The sequence below is a fragment of the Heptranchias perlo genome, chromosome 4, assembly GCF_035084215.1.
Source record: "Heptranchias perlo isolate sHepPer1 chromosome 4, sHepPer1.hap1, whole genome shotgun sequence".
In the NCBI taxonomy this organism is placed as follows: Eukaryota; Metazoa; Chordata; class Chondrichthyes; order Hexanchiformes; family Hexanchidae; genus Heptranchias; species Heptranchias perlo.
Genome location: NC_090328.1, coordinates 32,042,265 through 32,064,549, shown reverse-complemented (window position 1 = coordinate 32,064,549; position 22,285 = coordinate 32,042,265). Strand labels below are relative to the sequence as shown.

The 22,285-nt window shown below is 43.9% G+C and overlaps 1 protein-coding gene across 3 annotated transcripts in view; it reads left to right on the top strand.

The window, feature by feature from the left end:
- The window catches only part of arhgef28a (Rho guanine nucleotide exchange factor (GEF) 28a), a 406,494-nt gene that overhangs the window by 217,042 nt on the left and 167,167 nt on the right, over positions 1-22,285 (top strand). For all 3 annotated transcript variants that reach the window (XM_067982722.1, XM_067982721.1, XM_067982720.1), the window contains 2 exons: positions 8,799-8,932; positions 12,948-13,309. In XM_067982722.1, coding sequence (XP_067838823.1) covers positions 8,799-8,932; positions 12,948-13,309 — 496 coding nt within the window. The remainder of the gene's footprint in view (positions 1-8,798; positions 8,933-12,947; positions 13,310-22,285) is intronic.

Below are 22,285 nucleotides of genomic sequence, written 5' to 3'. Positions count from 1 at the left end.
CATCAGCTCCCTGCATCAGTTGGCTAAAGGTGATACTTCTGGACACATCACCTTGAATGAGTCTTTTCTGACTAAGTGGTCCTTCAGCAGCCTGCTTTTTCACTACTTCCTAATTTGGAAATGTCTTAAGTTTCTTCAGAGTACTCCTTCCACACATAGGATTGAACTGTTAGGTCAGTTAGTTAGAATATGGTGCTGATAATGCTAACATTTTGGATTTAGCATTGTACGGTCCAATTTTTGTGATCGATAGTTGAAACATGTTAGCAGGGAGGGTATTTGAAGCCAGGCTGCTGGTCTTACTTTAGAAATAGCCAGATAATATATTGGGAAGATAATAGAGTTGGTATTCTGGAAGAGTGGAATCAAATGGGCCATTTTCATCTAAACCTGTCTTGTCATTTTTAATTATATTCTTGAAATGATTCCTAGGACTGGAAAATACTTGCTAATAAAATATGAATGTGGTAAAAAAGATCACGTAGCCCCTTGTAAGTTATCATTCATGAAATAAACATGTTTGACAGCTGTTTACATTCATGCAAGCAGCACCCTCTGTTAAAATATCTAATTCAGCCAGTAAAGGTTTATTATTTTCATGAAAAACTGTTTGACAAACATTTTTTGTTTGGGAAGGGCCAGAAGGACTGTATGTTGTTATTATTATAATGATGGCAAGCGGAAGTGACACAAGATGCATTTTACTGCAATTTAAATCACTGTGTTATGCACTTGTAAACGAATGAACAAAACAACAAACACTTTTTAGCAAAGACAGTACAGCCTGTAAATCAGATTACACCCATATCGGGGTGCAATCCTGGTGCATGCGGCACGTGCCTAATGAAGCCAGTGGCAGGAACAGGTAAATTGGTCCACCGGTCTCCGTAGTTTACTACCAGTGAGCTGTGGGTGCCAGTCACCGCCTCAGAAGCAGTTCCCGGTAAGAACGAAGATTGTCTGGTTCGGGCGCTGGACCAGGCGGTAAACTGAGTCCAGGAAGGGGGCGGGGGGTGGTGGTGGCGATCGGGAGGAAGATGAGTGGCGGCCGGCAGTGGCCGGGAATTTAATGTAGAGCCGGGACGAGCACTGGTTTAGCTGTCAAGCGGCTGAGAATACGGCACGGCACATGCTGCCTTCACCAATATGGCAGGTGGTGCACTTCGGGCGCGGAATGTGCACGTGCCCGCCAAATTGGATGCTTGTGCGCCCGATTTACGGTTTTAGTGCCAATTAATTTGTAGGCCTACTTGTTCAATAAACATTCTCTAAAATACATTCCTGTTTCTCTTTCCTGTATACATCTCTCATATTTTCATTTATTAAATAACACTTATCCCTTTCAGCTTGTTTAGAACTTTTATCTCATTTTCTCCCTCCTACTCTTCAAGGCATTGACTTCTGCTGGAGTATAATTACATGGGCACTGTGCAGCCTCTGTTATCTCAGCCTGGTGGGCTTTCTTCCTGTGTAAACCTAGACAGTGAGTGCTAGCAGGCAATTGACCATATGTAACATCACAGATGAGCCTAATTCTAGTTTTTTTATGGACTATTGAGGTAGGATTTATGGTTTTACTTTTACTATTGTAAGTGAGGCAGACAAAGTAAGATAAATATGCATGGATAAACGAATTAAAATACACGGTTGTTAGGGTCTCATGTTTCCCTTCATCCAGAGAGCAATAATAAAAAAGAGAGGGTTTGGCTCATCCGATGACGGGACCCAAGTTATTCTGCAAGGTCTGTGTATTTTGGGTTCAATGTTCGTTCTGCTAAAAGTGTCCTGCCACTCACCTTGCCCAACCTGATTTTTGTGCATCCATATAGCTGCAGCACTTCTTTTGTATTGATATATAAAAAAATACTTAACAGTTTTGAAGCACAGTAGCTTAAGAAGTTTAAGGGCTGATTTTAACCCACCTTCTGCCCGGCGGAAATGTTGCGGAGAGGCGGTGGGGGGGTTGGTGGGGGTTTGATGGTCCCAGAGGAGTGGGGACCTAATTTAAATGACATTGTCGCATTCCGATGACATAAGTGGGACGCGCCACGCCATTTTAACCATGGGCCCAACTATGGCCCATATGGTCTCTGACCCACCAGCAAAACCTGGCAGCAGCAAGGATCCGGGCCCAGGTAAGTCCTATTTTTAAAGGTTCCATATTGGCCAAGAGAAGTAGGAGCGCCCCTCCTGGCCCCACACGGATACCGTGGGTCTCTCCTGCTTCGGGCTGCCCCCCCCCCCCCCCCCCCCGCCCCCACTCCGATTGTGGGCTTGCCGACTCTTCACCCAGCCCATCCTTACTAGGGACTGTTTCGGCAGGTCCCCACCAGTGGCCTGACCCTCCCCCCCCACCCTACCCAATTTTGAATCCCGGTTGCCAACGGTGACCTCATTACCAACATTTCCGCTGGGAGTCAGAGTTGGGGCGGGCAAATGAAGCCCAGGTGTTAAAATCAGCTGGGCATCACGCTCTGAGGGCCTGGATGGTTCACCACTGGCTCCAGCCCCCGCACCCCCGATTTCAGCCCCCAATTAAAATCCACTCTCTAGTCTCTAACTCTGCTATGAAGTTAAATGATTTGGAAATCCTTGGACTTGAGAGCAGCCGTGACAAAATATAATGTTTGGAGGTCTATCTGCAAGTAGTGGGCTGTATGCAAATAGTATGGTAGCCTAAAAAATCCTCATCACTTTTACTTTTGGAAAATTCCTCCTGATTTAATTTACAGAATTTTGGAAAATAAGCACAAGACTACTTAATGTTTGCTTTTGAATCAATGTGAGCTGTTGCTGTATGATGGCTATTAATGGTTTGTGGGTCTGTGTGGAAGTCTGTGACAGCACAGTGATACAGTAGTTAGCTGTGTAAATATTTTTTGTGTGTATAAAATTCAGCCACATCTAAGTAATTCATAATGTAAACAGGATTTGCACAGTTTTATTACAATCAATTATGCAGGTCCATCACTGTCCATTTCTGCTACTCCCGTCATGCATAATCAACTAAACAGAGTCAAAATTATGCATTTGATAGTATTTTGAGTCAAATGTATGAATTCCTATTGTAATTGCTTTAAAAGTAGAAGTACAAGAAAATCTATTACTATTCTTTCTAAATCCTTTTCTCTACTCCCCCAAAATGCTGGAATCAATCCTAACTTCAATTCACAATTTTGAGTTATTAATACAAAAAGTGTATTCAGTGTTTTGAATATTTTGTGAACTACATGTATTTTTTTCTGAGTCATTTTTATTACAACTGAAACAACTTGCATTGATATAACGCATTTAACACAGAAAAAGCCCCATAGTGTTTCACAAAGATGTAAAGAGAAAAATGAACACCAAGCCTAAGAAGGAGATATTAGGTGGAATGACCATAAGCTTGGTCAAAGAGGTGGGGTTTAATGAGGGTCTTAAAGGAGGAGAGGCAAAGGTATGCAACTTGTGGCAGGGAATGGAGATAATGGCTTCAGTCTTCCCAATGTTTAGCTGGAGAAAATTGCGGCAACAACATGTTTAATGACTTTAAAGAAAGGGAGGTTAGAATTAGAGATGGGGTAGAATTTTACAAGGATAGAGGAGTTGTGGTTGGGTTTTTGAGGAGAGGGTGATAATGGTGGTTTTGAAAGTGAGTGGGACAGTGCCTGAAGAGAGCGAACCATTTACAAATGTCAGATGGGAAGGACCAGGAAGGGAAGTTGGGTTAAAGCACCTCAACCATAATTGCAAACAAAAATAATACTGATCTCTATTTTTGTTTCTATTTTGTAATTTGGAAAAAGATACTAAGGAAGTGTTTCCTGAGCTATCCTCTCCCCCAAACCACAGGTTTTGCATCAATTCTGAGCTTAAAACAATCAGGAACCTAGGGGGTGATTTTAAACGTCAAGAATGGGTGGGTTGGGGGCGGGTGGGAGTTGAAAATAGTTGTTTTTTGGGTCGCGTCTGCAACCCGGCTTTATTTCCGGGTTTAACGCCAGCACGTAAAAGTACAGGAATGCAAAGTCCGAAAATTTTGCGGTTGCGACCCAAAAAAACAACTACTTTCAACTTTCACCCACCCCCAACCCATCCGTTCTTTGGTTTAAAATCATCCCCCTACTGTTTCTGAAGTGCAAATGTACTTTGCACTGGTGCAGTCTGTTTGAAAACTAAGCCTGTGGTGTTCAAGGAAACTTCGTACTATTTCAAACAAAGTATGTTTCACCTCTGTGATGTCTCTGTTCAGGAATGACTAATATTTGAAATACTAATCTTATCAATTGTGATCTCATTAGGACAATCCTGAAACCAAATCCAGAAGTAGAGTTGTTATAGTATCATTTGACTAACAGCATCGAACGACCAATTATGGCATCATTTGTTCAGCAACACAGAATGGTGAATTACAGCTTTGAATTATACATATTGTGACATCATTGTCTTATCAAACATACAAGTTTCATTGTAACCAGTTACCAATGTGGGAGGCATGCCGAACACTAGCCATTTTGCTATGGAAAAGTGCCAGTGGAATTCCTGACCACAAAACTGATCGAAGTGTTGCCCCCAGCAACGAAATCAAATATACTGGGACAGCAATTTTTGAAGGAGACTGTACTTTACCTTTACATCCTGGACTTGTCTGACTAATCTAGTTGAATTTTTTGAGGCGGTCACTAGCATGGTGGATAGGGGAGTGTTTATGGGTGTTGTCTATATGGACTTCCAGCAGGCATTCGATAAGGTTCTGCACAAGAGATTATTACCAAAAATGAAAACTCAAGGAATTGGAAGTATCATTGTGACATGGGTTGGTTATTGGTTGGAAGGTAGGAGACAGAGAGTAGGGATAAGGGGAATGATCTCTGAACAGTGGGATGTGACAATAGGGGCTATAAATTGGGCCGTGTAGCGTCCATTGTGTAGGCGCTACGCGGCCTCCTAAGGACCCAAAATGGGTTCCTGAATGCGTGCGCACACTTCTAGCGTGATGTGAGCCGGACGCCATCTTGGTAAAGGCGTTGATGCACTTGCAGATAACGAACGCCGGTAGCATGTAAAGTAGGAAGAATATGCGTTAGATCAGTGTGCAATGCTGATTAAAGGGACAGATGCGATTTTGGGACTCAATGCTCCAGCTGTCTTAACCTCGCACAGCTGAACAGGTGGTAAACAACATGGAGGACCCCCCCCCCCACCGACCAGCGCTATTTAAAGGTATCATGCACAAGTTACAGGTTAGTTGCTGGATTATTGCTTCTGACTGCTGATGCATTTGTACCTGTTTTTGGAGGTCTCCCATACTTGAATACTAGGACTAGGGGACATAGCCAAAAAATCGGAGCCAAGACCTGCAGGAGTGAAGTCAGGAAACGCTTCTACACGCAAAGGGTGTTAGAAGTTTGGAACTCTCTTCTGCAAACGGCAGCTGATGCTAGCTCAATTGTTAATTTTAGATCTGAGATTGATAGATTTTTGTTAACCAAAGGTATTAAGGGATATGGAGTTAGGTCACAGATCGACCATGATCTCATTGAATGGCGGAACCGGCTCGAGGGGCTAAATGGCCTACTCCTGTTCCTATCTTCCTATGTTCCTATAATAAAGTTTCAACACTCTTCATGGAGTAGGCTGACTAGCTGACAGGAAACAGCAAGGGCACTGGCAGAGTGGCAGGGGTGGGACAGGAATGCATGAGAGGGGGCAGCAGGTTCATGTTCCATGGAGCCACTGCCACTTGCTGCCTCCTGTTATGCGCCACCTTCTCCTGCAAGAAAGCGGAACGTGTGTTGGTGAGAGCCCTGCAAGATGTTCGGGTGATGTGCCTGTCATGGTTGAATAGCTGCCAGTGTGCGTGACCTGTGAGTTGTGGGAGTGCAGCTTGCAACAGTCATAATGTGTGCGGGTGAGAGGAAGCATTTGATTGGAAGAGTTGAGTACTGATTGAAAGAGTTTGTTGGTATGTAGGTGATAGGGGGTGTAGTGCATGGAGCAGTGGATGCAGCTAGTGGTGCAGTTGGTAGGAGATGCCACATGACAGTTGACCTCGCTCACCTTGACTACTCGTATCAAAGCACGGAACCTCTTCCTGCACTGCATCTGTGTTCATGGTGCTTGGTGCCTGGCATTGACTTTGTCCCCTGCTGCCTCCCACTACCTCAGGAGCATATGTCTTGAGGGCCTCTTGCCCTCTTGCGGATATAGGATGCCCCTCCTTCTGTCCACCTCTTACACCAAGACATATAGTGCATCATGAGAGAACCTTGGTGCACGCACTCTTGCAGGCCTGGTACAAACTCAGATCGGCAGTTTGGTGAGGTCTGGCATGCAGATCGGAGGATGTGGGATTTAGTAGTGTGCAACCTTTATTCAATGTTTTAACATAACTCATCAGTTTATAAACATAGAGATGGGACCTGTATCTGTGTTTTACGTGTGCGATGTCTGATCTCTGTTCAAACTCCGCGGGAACCCGTATCTTATATTTTGCAAATAAGAGGTGCAGGTTGCCTTTAAGAAGTGCAGGTTGCCTTTAAATAGTGCTAGCCACTCACGATATCTGGGCCCCCCTGCTGGTGAGTAGCCATTGAACAACGCAGCTAGGCCGGGCTGTTCGCAGCAATCATGTAAAACAGTAGACAGCACGAATGTTGCGTCCATGTACACAAATCACTAAAAGCTAGTGCACTGGTACAAAAAGTAATCAAAAGGGCTAATGGAATGTTGGCCTTTATGTCAACCGGGTTGGAGTAGAAAAGTCGGGAAGTGATGCTTCAGTTGTATAGTTGTAAACAATTTTACAACACCAAGTTATAGTCCAGCAATTTTATTTTAAATTCACAAGCTTTCGGAGATTTTCTCCTTCCTCAGGCAAATGTTTCAAGATCTCCTTGAAGCCTACGCATTTATTTTAAATTCACAAGCTTTCGGAGATTTTCTCCTTCCTCAGGCAAATGTTTCAAGATCTCCTTGAAGCCTACGCATTTGCCTGAGGAAGGAGAAAATCTCTGAAAGCTTGTGAATTTAAAATAAAATTGCTGGACTATAACTTGGTGTTGTAAAATTGTTTACAATTGTCAACCCCAGTCCATCACCGGCATCTCCACATCAGTTGTATAGAGCCTTGGTCAGATTGCATCTGGAGCACTGCGTTCAGTTTTGGGCCTCAAACCTCAGGAAAGATATATTGACCTTGGAGGGGATACAGCGCAGATTCACCAGAATAATACCGGGGCTTAAAGGGTTCATTTATGAGGATAGGTTGCATACATTTTTTTGTATTCCCTTAAGTTTAGAAGGCTATGGGGTGACCTAATTGAGGTCTTTAAAATGATTAAGCGATTTGATAGGGTAGATAGAGATGGGTGGGGAAATTCAGAACTGGGGGGTGTAATCTTAAAATTAAAACTGGTCCATTTAGGAGTGAAATCTGGAAGCACTCTTTCACACAAAAGGGTAGTGGAAATCCAGTACTCTTTCCTCCAAACGGCTGTGAATGCTACATTCATTGAAATTTTCAAGACTGAGATCAATAGATTTTTGTTAAGGAGGTCTATCAAGGGATATGGAGTAAAGGCAGGTAAATGGAGTTGAGGTACATATCAGCCATGATCTAATTGAATGGCGCAACAGGCATAAGGGGGCTATATGGTCTACTCCTGTTGCTATGTTTCTATGTTTAGTTAGCAACTCTAAATTGTAGTATTTATATGTTTTGCCACATAAGGTTTTAATAAATGCAAACTAGCATTAGTGTTACTTTATGGCAAAAAATCTGAATTATTTAAGACAGTAAAAGAAGGTTGAGATTAAAGTGTTTCTTTTTTGAATGTTCATAAAAGTCATTTAGTGGTAAAATATTTTGTCCCAAATTTTAATTCAAATTTGTATGCCATTTTACTGTTTTATGTTTTTTAAGCTGTTTCTATATGTAAAAGTTGTTTTGTTTGGATGGAGAATGATACTATTGTGAATGTAAGATTCTTTTTGCTGAGCAATCATGATTTGTAAAAACATTATTTAGCAATAATCTCCCTATAGATTGCATCCAATCAGTCTGTAGAATCTAACAGGGGATCTTCTCATTTGCCTCACAAAATGAAGATAATTGCAACTAGATCTCGTCCAAATAATATCAGTTAATTTTTCAGCTTAATTTTATTTTCATGAGACATGTATAAATCAGGAATGAGCTCCAGAGAATAATTAATATTATTACATGTTTGTGTTTTGAAAACCCTTTGAGTACTGAAAAGAAATTCACAATTTTTGGCCACTTCCTAAACCATTTGAAGAAAAAGGGATCATTACACATTTCTAGTTAATTCTTTGCAAAATTACAAGTTGACAGCTGTTTTAAAAAAAATTAAATTGCTGACAACTGAGTGGATTGTGGAGCAGCACAATTCACCATAAAATGTGCAAGTGCATTATCACAGCATGGGGCCACAACATACCCAATCAAACAGTGGTAATGGGGACTATTGTTGGGCTTTTTAAACTGTTTCTTTTGTTTTGGCTGTCAGAGTGCAAACATTCTTTACAAGAATCCTTCAAGAAGTCAAAATGATTTCTGTAGTTGGTGAAACTTTATCTTAGTGTTGTACTGTTTAACTGTTAATCAATCTACGACAATATATTTTGAACCCAATTTCTGTGTCTTCGATTGTGAGTCTTTGCTAAGTTAGGCCAAAAGTATTCTTTTAAGGTCCTCAAACCTCGCATCAGGAGATTGTTTTATAGAGTGATAGTTTCAAGTCAATTAACTGCTCTTCTCTAGATACTAAATACTTCTGTTTTGGCTGTCACAGCGTGCAAACATTCTTCACAAGAATCCTTCAAGAAGTCAAAACCAGGCCCATCTACCTTTCTGTCTGCAGCAAGACTTTCTTCCGTGCTGAATGGCAAAGAAGAAATTTATGCCAACTGTATGGTTGTAGATCAGGTAAAACCTGCCAAAATGCTTTGGCCTATTTTCCAAAGGATGCTGAAGTCATTGCTGAATAATTTAAATAAACTAAATGGTCATGCTGGTTCATGGTGCACCTTAACATTAATGACACACATTTAGTTATTCTTAACTGGAGTGAAAGTGATGAAATAATTATAAAATGGCTCCTTGATATATTAACTTAAACATCTTGTTCTGCAGTTGCAGTTCTCACTGTCAATGATGCAGAATAAAGTGAAGTAAAAGAATGTCGTCAATGGACCTGTGGTGGCAAAGTGGTAAATCTGAGGTTGTGTCTGGAATTCCCAGCTCAGCGAGTTCCCAATCAAGAGCGAACAGAACTGAAAAAGACTCTGCAGCCTATCTGGCCAGTTCCAAACACTCATGTCCGGCAATCACTCACCCCCTCAAATATCCATCCAATTCTTCCTTAAATTTTCCATACTATCTGCCTCCACTGCCCCCTCCTCAGTCTGTTCCACAGGTTCACCATCCTCTGCATAAAGCAGTTAAACCTGTGTCATCACAGGGAAGCCATGAACAGAGGGATAGTCACTCTGAGCCAATCTTGTTCAGCTTCTGTGGCTGGTTACAGGTGCCTGTACTCAGCATGAAACAACGTTAGAAAAACAGTATGAATCAAAAAACTGAATTTTATCAAGTTTGCTCTGTAGGACAATTGTACATGCATCACATTTTGTATTATGTTATATTTATGTTAATCAAATTGGCATTGACGCTGGTCACCATGGCCCCGGTATTTACAGGGAGGAGGGGAGGAAGTGGGGGAGGCTGAAAGCGGCCGAAGAACCCAGCAAGGCCGGGGATGCGGAGGTCCTGTTGAATTTAACGGCAGGACCACATTATCATTTTTTAAATTCTGTCTCCCACCCAGCAGCAGGCCAAATTGACAGGCTAGCCGGCTGCTGGGTGGGAAAACCAGTGGTAGGAGGCCGTAGCCGGGGACCCTTGGGGACGGTTCCTTCCAATCGGGAGGGGGCAGGCTGTGATTGCGGGGTAGACTGCAGATCAAGGCTGGGGTTGGGGGGTGGGGAGGTTGGTCGTGATCGCCAGACAGGACAGCGGGGAGTGGGTGGGGAAGGTAGCCAATCAAGGCGGGGGGAGGAAGAGAGAGACCGCGATCGCAGAAGGTAGGCCGAAGGTTTGCTTGAAGGGCCAGGGGGAGCACTCCTGGTCCACAAGGAGTGCTATAAAATGCACTTACCTTCTTGAGCTGGCAGCTCCAGCCTCCATTTCACTCCTGGGTTTCCCGAACCTTGAGAAACGTACACGGCAACAGTTAAATTTAAATCAGGCTCCCACTTGCACTGTGTGAGCCTGATTTAAATATGTTAATGAAGTGTTCCACCTTTCCAAGATGGGACACACGTAAGGCTAGCTACCTGCCGCCGTAATACTGGTGACAGGTGTGTACGGGTCGGGTTGGAATTGCCTTTCACGTTTTTTAGGGTTTATCCCCCCGCTCCCCCTCCGTCGACCTCCTCCCTGGAGGGGGTTAGTATTGAGGCCCACGTGTCTCTGTCATTGCCAGTCTCTTCAATGTGTGGTGTGAAATGGCTTTTTGTTAATGAATAAAATTTAATGAAGCAATTTTAATATCTTTAAACTTTCACTTTGATGAACTTGGATTGTGTTTGACATCAGGCTAGATATTTTTCACATAGCATATAAAAATATGGCAATCACCTTAGGACAGAGAAGTAGGAGTGGATTTTATTACTTTTTAATTACAAAAAAAAACTAGAACACTTAACATTTTGAGAAACAATTGTGTTTAAAAAAAAATTGCTTATGTTTATGTGGCTGTGCATTGCTTGTATTTCATTTGCAGGTAGAGTGTTTTGTCTGATGATGGTCATGCCAGGTGCATTATCTAGAATTGAAGTGCATGCTGGTGACATTAACACCGTCTGTGATACTTTCCTACTGATAGGAATAGGGAGGGACAGATAAGACTGAGTGTTTGTGCTGTGGGAAGATGTATTGGTAGCATGCAGTGTGCAGTTAAAAACAATTTTTCTGCAATGCACAAGCCATTTAATAGAAGTTTTTAAAATTATGAAGGATTTTAATGTGGGTCGATAGGGAAAGAATATTTCCTATGTTTGGGGAGTTAGTAAAGAAAGGTCATTGATTTAAAACTGTCACTGAGAGTGGGGAATCATTTCTATATCCAGAAAGTTATTGGAGCTTGAAATGCTTTGCCACTGGGAGTAGTTGAGGCAGAGACCATTATGTCTTTTAAGGATAAATATAGAATCATAGAAAATTTACGGCACAGATGGAGGCCATTCGGCCCATCATGTCCGCGCCGACCGAAAATGAGCCACCCAGCCTAATCTCAGTTTCCAGCACTTGGTCCATAGCCCTGTAGGTGTTACGGAACTTCAGGTGCACATCCAGGTACTTTTTAAATGAGTTGAGGGTTTCTGCCTCTACCACCCGCTCAGGCAGTGAGTTCCAATCCCCACCACCCTCTGGATGAAAAAAATTCTCATCAGCTCCCGTCTAATCCTTCTACCAATCACTTTAAATCTATGCCCCCGGTTATTGACTTCCCTGCTAACAGAAATAGTTCCTTCCTATCCACTCTATCTAGGCCCCTCATAATTTTGAACACCTCAATTAAATCACCCCTCAGCCTCCTCTGTTCCAAAGAGAACAACCCCAGCCTATTCAATCTTTCCTCATAGCTAAAATTGTCCAGTCCTGGCAACATCCTCGTAAATCTCCACTGTACCCTCTCTAGTGCAATTACATCCTTCCTGTAATGTGGTGACCAGAACTGTACGCAGTACTCAAGCTGTGGCCTAACCAGTGTTTTATACAGTCCCATCATAACCTCCCTGCTCTTATATGCTATGCCTCAGCTATTAAAGGAAAGTATTCCATATGCCTTCTTAATCACCTTATCGACCTGTCCTGCTACCTTCAGGGATCTGTGGACATGCACTCCAAGGTCCCTCACTTCCTCTATACCTTTCAGTATCCTCCCATTTATTGTGTATATTTGAAGCAAAGGGAATTTCATGGCTTTGGGGAGTCAGTAGGGCAGTGGGAATAGTTTTGGATTGCTCTAGAGAAGAGCTGGCAAAGTGACGTTTGGCCGATGGAACACTTCTATGCTGTGGACCTCTGTGGTTCTGTGGTTAATAGTTACTTATTACACACAGCCTTTGTGACTGAACTTGGGGTGGACCACTGTAAAATATAAGACTTTCAAATTGTGACGGTTCCTCTTAGCCACCTGTCTGAACCATGTGGAGTTCTAGACTGTTGCAGCAGGGCACTACGAAAAACAGAAAGTGTCCAGCTGTGATAATTGTGAAAATTTGAAACAGAATACATTTAGCAACTAAAGTATCATGCTATGGGGCTAAGGCGGGTATATGGGTCAGGATTTTGACTTAGAGCCTGGAAGGGGGCAGGGGGGTCGAATCGCGGACGGGAAACTCGGAAGTATGGGTCTTTTATTTTTTTGCAGGTAGGCTTGTTGGGCCTGGGGGAAGCACTCCTGCTCCTCCAGGCCCACAAGCTGTGCCAGAAAGGCACTTACCTGCAGTTTCGGGCCTTCTCGCCTCCCCTCACGCGCCATGAAGGAGAAGGCCCAGGATTCCCGGCCCCCAGAGGCTAAACTCACAAAACCTTTCAAAATGGAGGCCCGCAGCCTCCTTGAAAGGTTTTAGTGACAAATCCAACTCCTGAAAGCCGGTTGGTCGCCTGCCCCTCATCCCACCCCGGTGAAAACCGGAAATAGGCCGGTTGGGGGCAGGTCTGAACTTGTTGCAATTTTCAATGTCCCCCCGGCCCCATGTTCCCATGCTATTAGGTCGCAGATCAGCCATGATCTCGTTGAATGGCAGAACAGACTTGAGGGGCTAAATGGCCTGCTCCTGTTCCTATTGTTCCTATGTTGCACTGCATTGCACCTTCAGTCCTTCTATTTGTTGATGTTAATGAAATCTGCTCTTCTCCTTGACCTCTTTAGGTTGATGAAGGTGGTATAAACTATAATATTAACGATGTTACCACAGGAAGTACCAGTACTGATAACACACTGTGTGGAAAACCATCTGAGGACCAACTTGGCCAGGCTTATAGCGCCCTTCAATCTAAGGAGCCCAATACCTCTGCATCATTAGAGGATAATGTAGGTAGAAAACTTACGAGCGAATATCCTGAGGACCAAATAGATACCACAAATCATAAAGAAGATCAGGATAATTTTGTGGAACAAGTTTCTGATTCGTCTTCACCTGATAGTATTTTATATCGATCATTATTACTATCTCGACATCATGGCTGTGTCAAAGCAGAAAGTCCTTCCACAAGCAACAACAGTAAGCAAAGGTATGTTATTTTATTTTTGTGATAAATTTGATTTCAAATAGTTTATCATTGACCATCTTCTAAAGTTTGTTTGACCCAATTAAATTTTATTTTATGCAAAACCTTATTAGCGGATTGGCTTTAGATTCTGTTGCTATTCAAGTACTTTGGCACAATTGTGTGTCGTGGGAAAGGTGGTGGTTGGGAGAAATGGTAAAATAGCAAATCTAATAGTGGTATTTGTCTACACAGTAATTCAAAAATTGCCTTCCAACTTTGAATAACTTACGACTATTCATCTTCGACTTAATGCCAGGGGCTTCTATTTATTATTCTCTTTAGTTAGCTCCCTGCCTGTGTTATTTTTAAATAAAAAAATCTACTGTCATAAAGATTTTTTTTAAGTTTAGTGTCATCTTGGGACCCTTGTGGTCAGATGGGCTTCTGTGTTCTCACTTGATACCAGGACTTTGTTCTGAATCACACCTCAGTTATTAAGCAGAACATGAGAAATAGGAGCAGGAGTAGGCCATACGGCCCCTCGAGCCTGCTCCACCATTCAATCAGATCATGGCTGATCTTCGACCTCAACACCACTTTCTTGCCCGATCCTCATATCCCTTGATTCTCCAAAAATCTATCTATCTCAGCCTTGAATATACTCAACGACTCAGCAACTACATCCCTCTGTGGTAGAGAATTCCAAAGATTCACAACCCTCTGAGTGAAAAATTCTTCCTTATACCAGTCTTAAATGGCTGACCCCTTATCCTGAGACTATGCCCTCTAGTTCTAGCCAGGAGAAACAACCTCTCAGCATCTACTCTGTCAAGCCCCCTCAGAATCTTATATGTTTCAATGAGATCACCTCTCGTTCTTCTAAACTCCCGAAAGTATAGACCCATTCTACTCAACCTGTCCTCATATGACAACCCTCTCATCCCAGGAATTAATCTGGTGAACCTTTGTTGCACCGCCCCCAGCAAGTATATCCTTCCTTAGATAAGGAGATCAAAACTGTACGCAGTATTCCAGGTGAAGTCTCACCAAAGCCCTGTACAATTGTAGGAATGATGTGGAGATGCCGATGATGGACTGGGGTTGACAATTGTAAACAATTTTACAACACCAAGTTATAGTCCAACAAATTTATTTTAAATTCCACAAGCTTTCGGAGGCTTCCTCCTTCCTCAGGTTTTTTTTTCCACACCGTTCACCTGAGGAAGGAGAAAGCCTCCGAAAGCTTGTGGAATTTAAAATAAATTTGTTGGACTATAACTTGGTGTAAAATTGTTTACAATTGTAGGAAGACTTCCTTACTCTTGTACTCCAGCTCCCTTGCAATAAAGGCCAACATGCCATTTGCTTTCCTAATTGCTTACTGTACCTGCATGTTAACTTTTTGTGTTTCTTGTACCAGGACACCCAAGTCACTCTGGACACCAACATTTAATAGTTTCTCATCATTTAAAAAATATTCTGTTTTTCTATTCTTCTTACCAAAGTGAATAACCTCACATTTCCCCACATTATACTCCATCTGCCACCTTCTTGACCACTCACTTAACCTGTCCATATCCTTTTGCAGGCTCTTTGGGCTCAATTTTCAAAGTAAAAAAACGGGTGGGTTGGGGGCAGGGGGCGTTGAAAATTGCTACCATTTCAGACCCACCTCCAACCCACCCATTTCCGGTTTTCAACAGGGAGGGAAGCGGGCCGGGCGACCAACCCGCTCCCAGGAGGTGGGGCGGGCCTTAAAACCTTTCAAGGAGGCTTCAGGCCTCCATTTTTCTCCAATTCATGATTTCAACCCCAGGGGGCCAGGATTCCCCGCCTTCTGTTTTATGCCTCGTGAAAGGAGGCAAAAAGGCCAGAGACTAACAGGTATTGGTAGACCGCACCTGGAATACTGCATACAGTTTTGGTCTCCATACTTAAGAAAAGACATACTTGCTCTCGAGGCAGTACAAAGAAGGTTCACTCGGTTAATCCCGGGGATGAGGGGGCGGACATATGAGGAGAGGTTGAGTAGATTGGGACTCTACTCATTGGAGTTCAGAAGAATGAGAGGCGATCTTATTGAAACATATAAGATTGTGAAGGGTCTTGATCGGGTGGATGCAGTAAGGATGTTCCCAAAGATGGGTGAAACTAGAACTAGGGGGCATAATCTTAGAATAAGGGGCTGCTCTTTCAAAACTGAGATGAGGAGAAACTTCTTCACTCAGAGGGTGGTAGGTCTGTGGAATTTGCTGCCCCAGGAAGCTGTGGAAGCTACATCATTAGATAAATTTAAAACAGAAATAGACAGTTTCCTAGAAGTAAAGGGAATTAGGGGTTATGGGGAGCGGGCAGGAAATTGGACATGAAGCTGAGTTCGGATCGGTCAATGCCCTGTGGGTGGCGGAGAGGGCCCAGGGGCTATGTGGCCGGGTCCTGCTCCGACTTCTTGTGTTCTTTAGATTTGTGGTTGGGATCAGATCAGCCATGATCTTATTGAATGGCGGAGCAGGCTCGAGGGGCCGATTGGCCTACTCCTGCTCCAATTTCTTATGTTCTTATGTTCTTATGTTCTTAGGTGACTGGAAAGGCACAGCTTGTGGGCCCAGAGGAGCAGGAATGCTTCCCCTATGCCCAACGAGCCTACGTGCAACGACCCCCCCCCCCCCAACGATCGCAGACCCCCAACCCCTGATCGTGGACCCCCCCGATCGTGGAACCATCGATTCTCAACCCCTGACCCCAATCCTCCCCTCCGACCCTGAACCCCCAACTCCGATCCTCCCTCTCCGACCCCTGATCCCGACCCCAACCCCAATCCTCCCCTTCCGACCCCGATCCCCTGACTCTGCCCCCCCCCCCAACTCCGATCCTCCGACCCCCGACGCTCCCCCTGAATGATCGCGGACCCCCGTGATAACCCTCGATCCCAACAACCCCCAGGACTGGCCCCGAATCCCATCCCCCATGACATGCGACCCCCGTGTCAATCTATGTCTACCCGTGCCCACATATGCCAACCTATAACCACCGATGCCCACCCATGCCTCCCTGTGCCCACCCATGCCCCCACGTGCCCCACCCCCCCCCATCCACACAAACAAAGACTTACTTGCTGACTTACCTGAAGACGTCCTCTCCTTGACTGGTCTCCCGTCCAGTAGGTAGAAGAGGGAGTGAGATACTGAGGTAAAATAATACGGATGTTTAAGCAGACAATGAGATAATGAGACTCCACAGTGCACCTGATCAAGGAGAACCAAGTAACAGAACTGGAGAAACCTTTGCATAATTATGTATGTGGAAGTTGAACTAATTCAAAGAATAAGGCAGACTGTAACTAATCAAGGGGGATTTTAACTGTCAGCTGATTTGTGGTGGTTAACCTTTGGTTTCAAATATTTTTCCCACCGCCCACTGCCGTATGAGACCATGACAATTTTAACCACCTGGTCTCATTAAGCAGGCAGTGGAGACTTTATGGGTTGAATTAAGAAATAGAAAAGGATTTAAGACTGTAGTGGGAGTTGTGTATAGGCCCTCTAGTAGCAGCTGTGAAGTGGCAGAATGTAGAAATGCAGATTAGACAAGCATGTAGCAAAGGCAGAGTGGTTTTAATGGGGGATTTTAACTTTCATATATCTTGGGATAAGCAGATGAGCTGATGGCAGAAAGGTAGCGAATTTATTGATTGTGTTCAGGACAGCTTTCTGCAACAATGTGTCCTAGAACCAACAAGGAGGCAGGCCATATTAGATTTAATAATGAGCAATGAGCCAGATTTAGTGAACAGCCCAACGGCACGTGAACATTTATCTAATAGTGATCATAATATGATCAAGTTCGACGTTGTGTTTGAAAAGGAGAAACCCCTAAAAGCTACTAAGATTCTAAATTTAGATAAGGCCAACGTCAATGGGATGAGACAGAGACTGTCCACAGTAAACTAGGCAAATCTGTTAATGGGTAAAACGACAGAAGATCAGTGGGAGGTGTTCAAAAAAGAATTTAACGTGATACAGAACCTGTTTATACCCCTAAGGGGCAAGAGCTCTACTTGCCAAAAAAGCACAGCTATGGACAACAAAAGAGGTAAGGGACATCATAAAACTAAAAGAAAAAGCATACAAAAATGCAAAAAATAGCACAGACCCTGATGACTGGGAGGGATATAAAGAACAGCAAGGGGTGACAAAACAGATAGTAAGAGCTACAGAAAGGGAGTATGAAAAGAAACTTGCAAGGGATATCAAAATCAACACATTTTTTTTATAATTATATTAGGAAAAAGAGAGTGGTCAAGAGCAATATAGGCTGCTTAAAAACTGATAATGATGATATTGTAAATGAAAATAAGGAACCGGCGGACAATAATTACTTTGTATCAGTATTTACAGTAGAGGAAGAGGATAGCATGCCGGATACCCCAAGGAAACTAATTTTGAATCAGGGACAGGACTCATCATAATTAACGTAAGCAAATTAACAGTAAAGAAGAAAATAATGGCACTAAAGAGTGACAAATCCCCAGGACCAGATGGTTTCCATCCCAGGATTTTAAAGGAAGTAGGTGAGAACATTGCAGATGCCCTAACTATAATCTTCCAAAGTTCTCTCGATTCAGGAATCGTTCCTTTAGATTGGAAAATTGCACATGTCACTCCGCTATTTAAGAAAGGTGAGAGCGGGAAACCAGGGAATTATAGACCAATTAGCCTAACATCTGTTGTCGGGAAATTACTAGAGTATAGAATTAAGGATAGAGTGACTGAACACATTGAAAATTTTCAGCTGATTAGAGAGAGCCAGCATGAATTTGTAAAGGGTAGGTCATGCCTGACGAACCTGATTGAATTTTTTGAAGCGGTGTCTAAAGTAGTGGACAGGGGAATGTCTGTGGATGTTATGGACTTCCAAAAGGCATTTGATAAAGTCCCTCATAAGAGACTGTTAACTAAAATTGAAGCTCATGGAATCGAGGGCAAATTATTGACCTGGTTAGGAAATTGGCTGAGCGGCTGGAGACAGAGAGTAGGGATAATGGACAGGTACTCAAATTGGCAGGATGTGACTCGTAGTGTCCCACAGGGATCTGTGTTGGAATCTTAACTATTCACTGTATTTATTAACGACTTAGATAACGGTATAGAGAGCCACATATCCAAGTTTGCCTATGACACAAAGATAGGCAGCATGGTAAGCAGTGTAGATGGAAGCAGAAAATTACAGAGATATTAAAGATTAAGTGAATGAGTAAAACTGTGGCAAATGGATTTCAGTGTAGGCAAGTGTGAGGTCATCCACTTTGGACCTAAAATGGATAGATCAGAGTACTTTCTAAATGGTGAAAAGCTCGAAACAGTGGAGCTCCATAGAGACTTAGAGGTCCGTGTACATAGATCATTAAAATGCCATGGACAGGTACAGAAAATACTCAAAAAAGCTAATGGAATGCTGGCCTTTATTTCTAGAGGACTAAATTATAAGGGAGTAGAAGTTATGCTACAGTTATACAAAGCCCTGGTTAGCCCACACCTGGAGTATTGTGTTCTGATCTGGGCACCACACCTTAGGAAGGCTATATTGGTCTTGGAGGGAGTGCAGCGTAGATTTACTAGAATGATAGCTGGACTCCAAGGGTTAAATTACAAAGAGAGATTGCACAGGCAAGGATTGTATTCCCTGGAATTTAGAAGATTAAGGGGAGATTTGATCAAAGTTTTTAAGATATTAAGGGGAACTGATAGGGTAGATAGAGAGAAACTATTTCCCCTGGTTGGGAAGTCTAGGACTAAGGGACATAGTCTAAAGACTTAGAGCCAGGACTTTCAGGAGTGAAGTTAGGAAACACTTCTACATGCAAAGGGTGGTAGAAGTTTGGAACTCTCTTCCACAAACGGCAGTTGATGCTAGCTTAGTTATTAATTTTAAATCTGAGATTGATAAATTTCTGTTAACCAAAGTTATTAAGGGATATGGGGCTATGGTGGGTATATGGAGTTAGGTCACAGATCAGCCATGATCCCATTGGATGGCAGAAGAGGCTCGAGGGGCTAAATGGCCTACTCCTGTTCCTACGTTACTAAAGGAAAGTAAAAAACTTATCTGGAGGGATTCCAGCTTCTCGATCCTCTTCACGCTCGCCATAACCTAGCTGAAAAACCGCGGCGGCTACCGCACTCAGACCGAAGTTAAAATCGCCGTCGGGACCCATGATGTCATCGGACCCCGAGTAGCATATTTGAATTAGGACTCCGCCGGCTTTGAGTGTGAAGCTCAGCCACCTGTCCAGAAGCATCCTTTAAAATCAGAAACGTCAGGATGCGGATGGCTTTCCAGGCGGTAAGTAACCTGGAACAATTTAACTGTACATGCACCCGGTTTCCGTGAGTCAGGAAGGGTTAAAATTCCCCCCCCAACCTAACATTTCTCGTTTGCTCAGCCTCCGTGTACAGATGAATTATACCAAAGTGGAACTAAACACTGGAAGTGAGAAGATCTATGACTTAATATTAGAGCCAGCTTGGAGCATAGGAGCACCACAGCGCTTTAATCAAGTTTCTTTTGGTGGATATGGAGTCACTAAGATGACTATTATTTCTTCTAATTGGATGAAACATTGGCACCTAGGAGATCATTACTCTGTCCAGTGCCTCAACTTGGCCATCCTGACCGCAGCGACAAAATCATAGCATGATTAGTTTCAGAATGGTGCCATGGGATCTTTTTCTAGATAACCCTGTTTGCGAAACAGGATCTGAGTTTCCTCATGGTGGTGTTTCTTTCTATTCCTGTGGCATTCTGCAGCCCTATAAGATGTGTGAAAAATATTGCAAAGGTTTGCTCACACCAATACCATATCTGCCTGGCACGTAAAGACAGAGGTCAGAAAAGAATCCTGCCCTACTTCATTACATACTTTTCTGCTTAGAATCTCTGATTCGGATCAGATCACAGCTAACCATACTCCTTAATGCCAGAGTCTATGTGCCAAGAATTTTATGGCTGAGCTTACGTGATTTCTGAAAATGGGCATCCAATCTTGTAATGCTCAACAGAATGAGCAGCAGAAGGGCGACTCACAAGTTTTTTGTTTGCTCAATACTTTGGCCAAAATTTTGACCTGGAGCCGGGAAGGGAGCAGGGGTCGAATCGCGGCCAGGAAACCCAGAAGTATGGGTTTCCCGGACATCCTTACGACTTTGATGATTTTTTTGTCAGTTTGCTGTCCGACAGGCCAGCCTGATTGACAGTCTGGCCTCAGTCGGATGGGAGCAGAGCAAGGAAGAAGACGTGAAAAGGTAAGTCTTAGATTGTATGGATGGGGGCTGGGGGGGGCATGGGTGAGCACAGGGTCTTTGGTGGCATGGGGGTCACGGGTGGGCATGGGGACAGGGTGGGCACATGGGCACCGGGGTCACAGGGGGAGTCATCGTCAGTGGGGGGGGGAGGAGGAGGTTAGTCACTGGGGGATCAGGGGTCATGGGGGCGTGATTGGGTGTCGGTCATGGGGGGTGGGGGTGCGATCGGGTGACAGTGAGGTCAGTCACAGAGGGGGGGGATCGGGATCAGAGGTCATTGCGGGGGTCTGCGATCATTGGGGGAGGTCCGCGATCATTGGGGAGCTCCGTTATCTTTGGTGGGGGGGGGTCATGATCGTTGTGGGGGCCACTGCAGGTAGGCTTGTTGGGCCTGGGGGCTGCTCTCCCCCTCCTCCGGGCCCACAAGCTGTTCTATAAAGGCACCTACCTGCAGTTTTGGGCCTTCTCGCCTCCTCTCATGCGGCGTGAAGGAGAAGGCCCAGAAATCCTGGCCTCCAGGACTAAAACCGCAAAACCTTTCAAAATGGAGGTCCACAGCCTCCTTGAAAGGTTTTAGTGACCAACCCGCCTCCTGGGAATAAGTAGGTCGCCCGCCTCTCGTCCTGCCCCGGTGAAAATCGGAAATGGGCAGGTTGGGGGGGCGGGTCTGAAATTGTTGCAATTTTCAATGCCCCCCCGCCCTAACCCATCCGTTTTTTACAGTTAAAATCCTGCCCTTTGTCTTAGGTGTCCTGGGCAACATTTGTCCCTCAACCAGCACCACCACCTGGTCATTCACCTCACTTACTTGTTTGTGGGAGCATGTTTTATGCAGCTGGCTGCTTTGTTTATCTACATACCAACCGTTACTACGTTTGAAAAGTAATTAATTGGTTTTCAAGCGCTTTGAGGTGTCTTGGATACAATAAGGTGTTATGTAAATGCAAGTCTTTCCTTTCTTTAGTTCATTCCTTCCTACCGTTGAGACTAAGTTTCCCTAGTGTTGGATCTTTTCTCCCCCTCTTTCTCTCTCTGGGAAGGCAGAGGTTTCTGCACTTCTAAGGCCAAAAGATCCTTGGGATTGGCCCTGTGACTGCGGGAAGAAAGTTATTCTCCTGAATCTCGGTGAAGGCCGTATTTTTCCCTGACCATTTCTCTCATGGGCCATTAAACAACAAGATGAGACAAAGTCCCATGTGCCTGCAGGATGTTAGAGATGAAGTTTACCACCTGCAAGCTGTGTCAGTTTTGGACAAGGCTCTTGCTTGTTTCCTCATGTCCAGAATTAAAGTAGCAGAGAGGCCTGGTGAAGAGGATGCTTTTGCCTGTTTACTGAGGAATTAGTACATGATGTGAGGAGGGAGAAATGGAGGAAGAAACTGTTTTAAGAATAGAAAACAATACATCCTGCCCATGTAAAGATGAACTCCTCCATGACATACTGAATAAGAACATAAGAAATAGGAGCAGGAGTAGGCCATACAGCCCCTGAAGCCTGCTTCGCCATTCAATCAGATCATCGCTGATCTTTGACCTCAACTCCACTTTTCTGTCCGATCCCCATATCCCTTGATTCCCCATGAGTCTAAAAATCTATCGCTCTCATCCTTGAATATATTCAATGACTCAGCATCCACAGCCCTCTGAGGTAGAGAATTCCAAAGATTCACAACACTCTGCGTAAAGAAATTCCTCC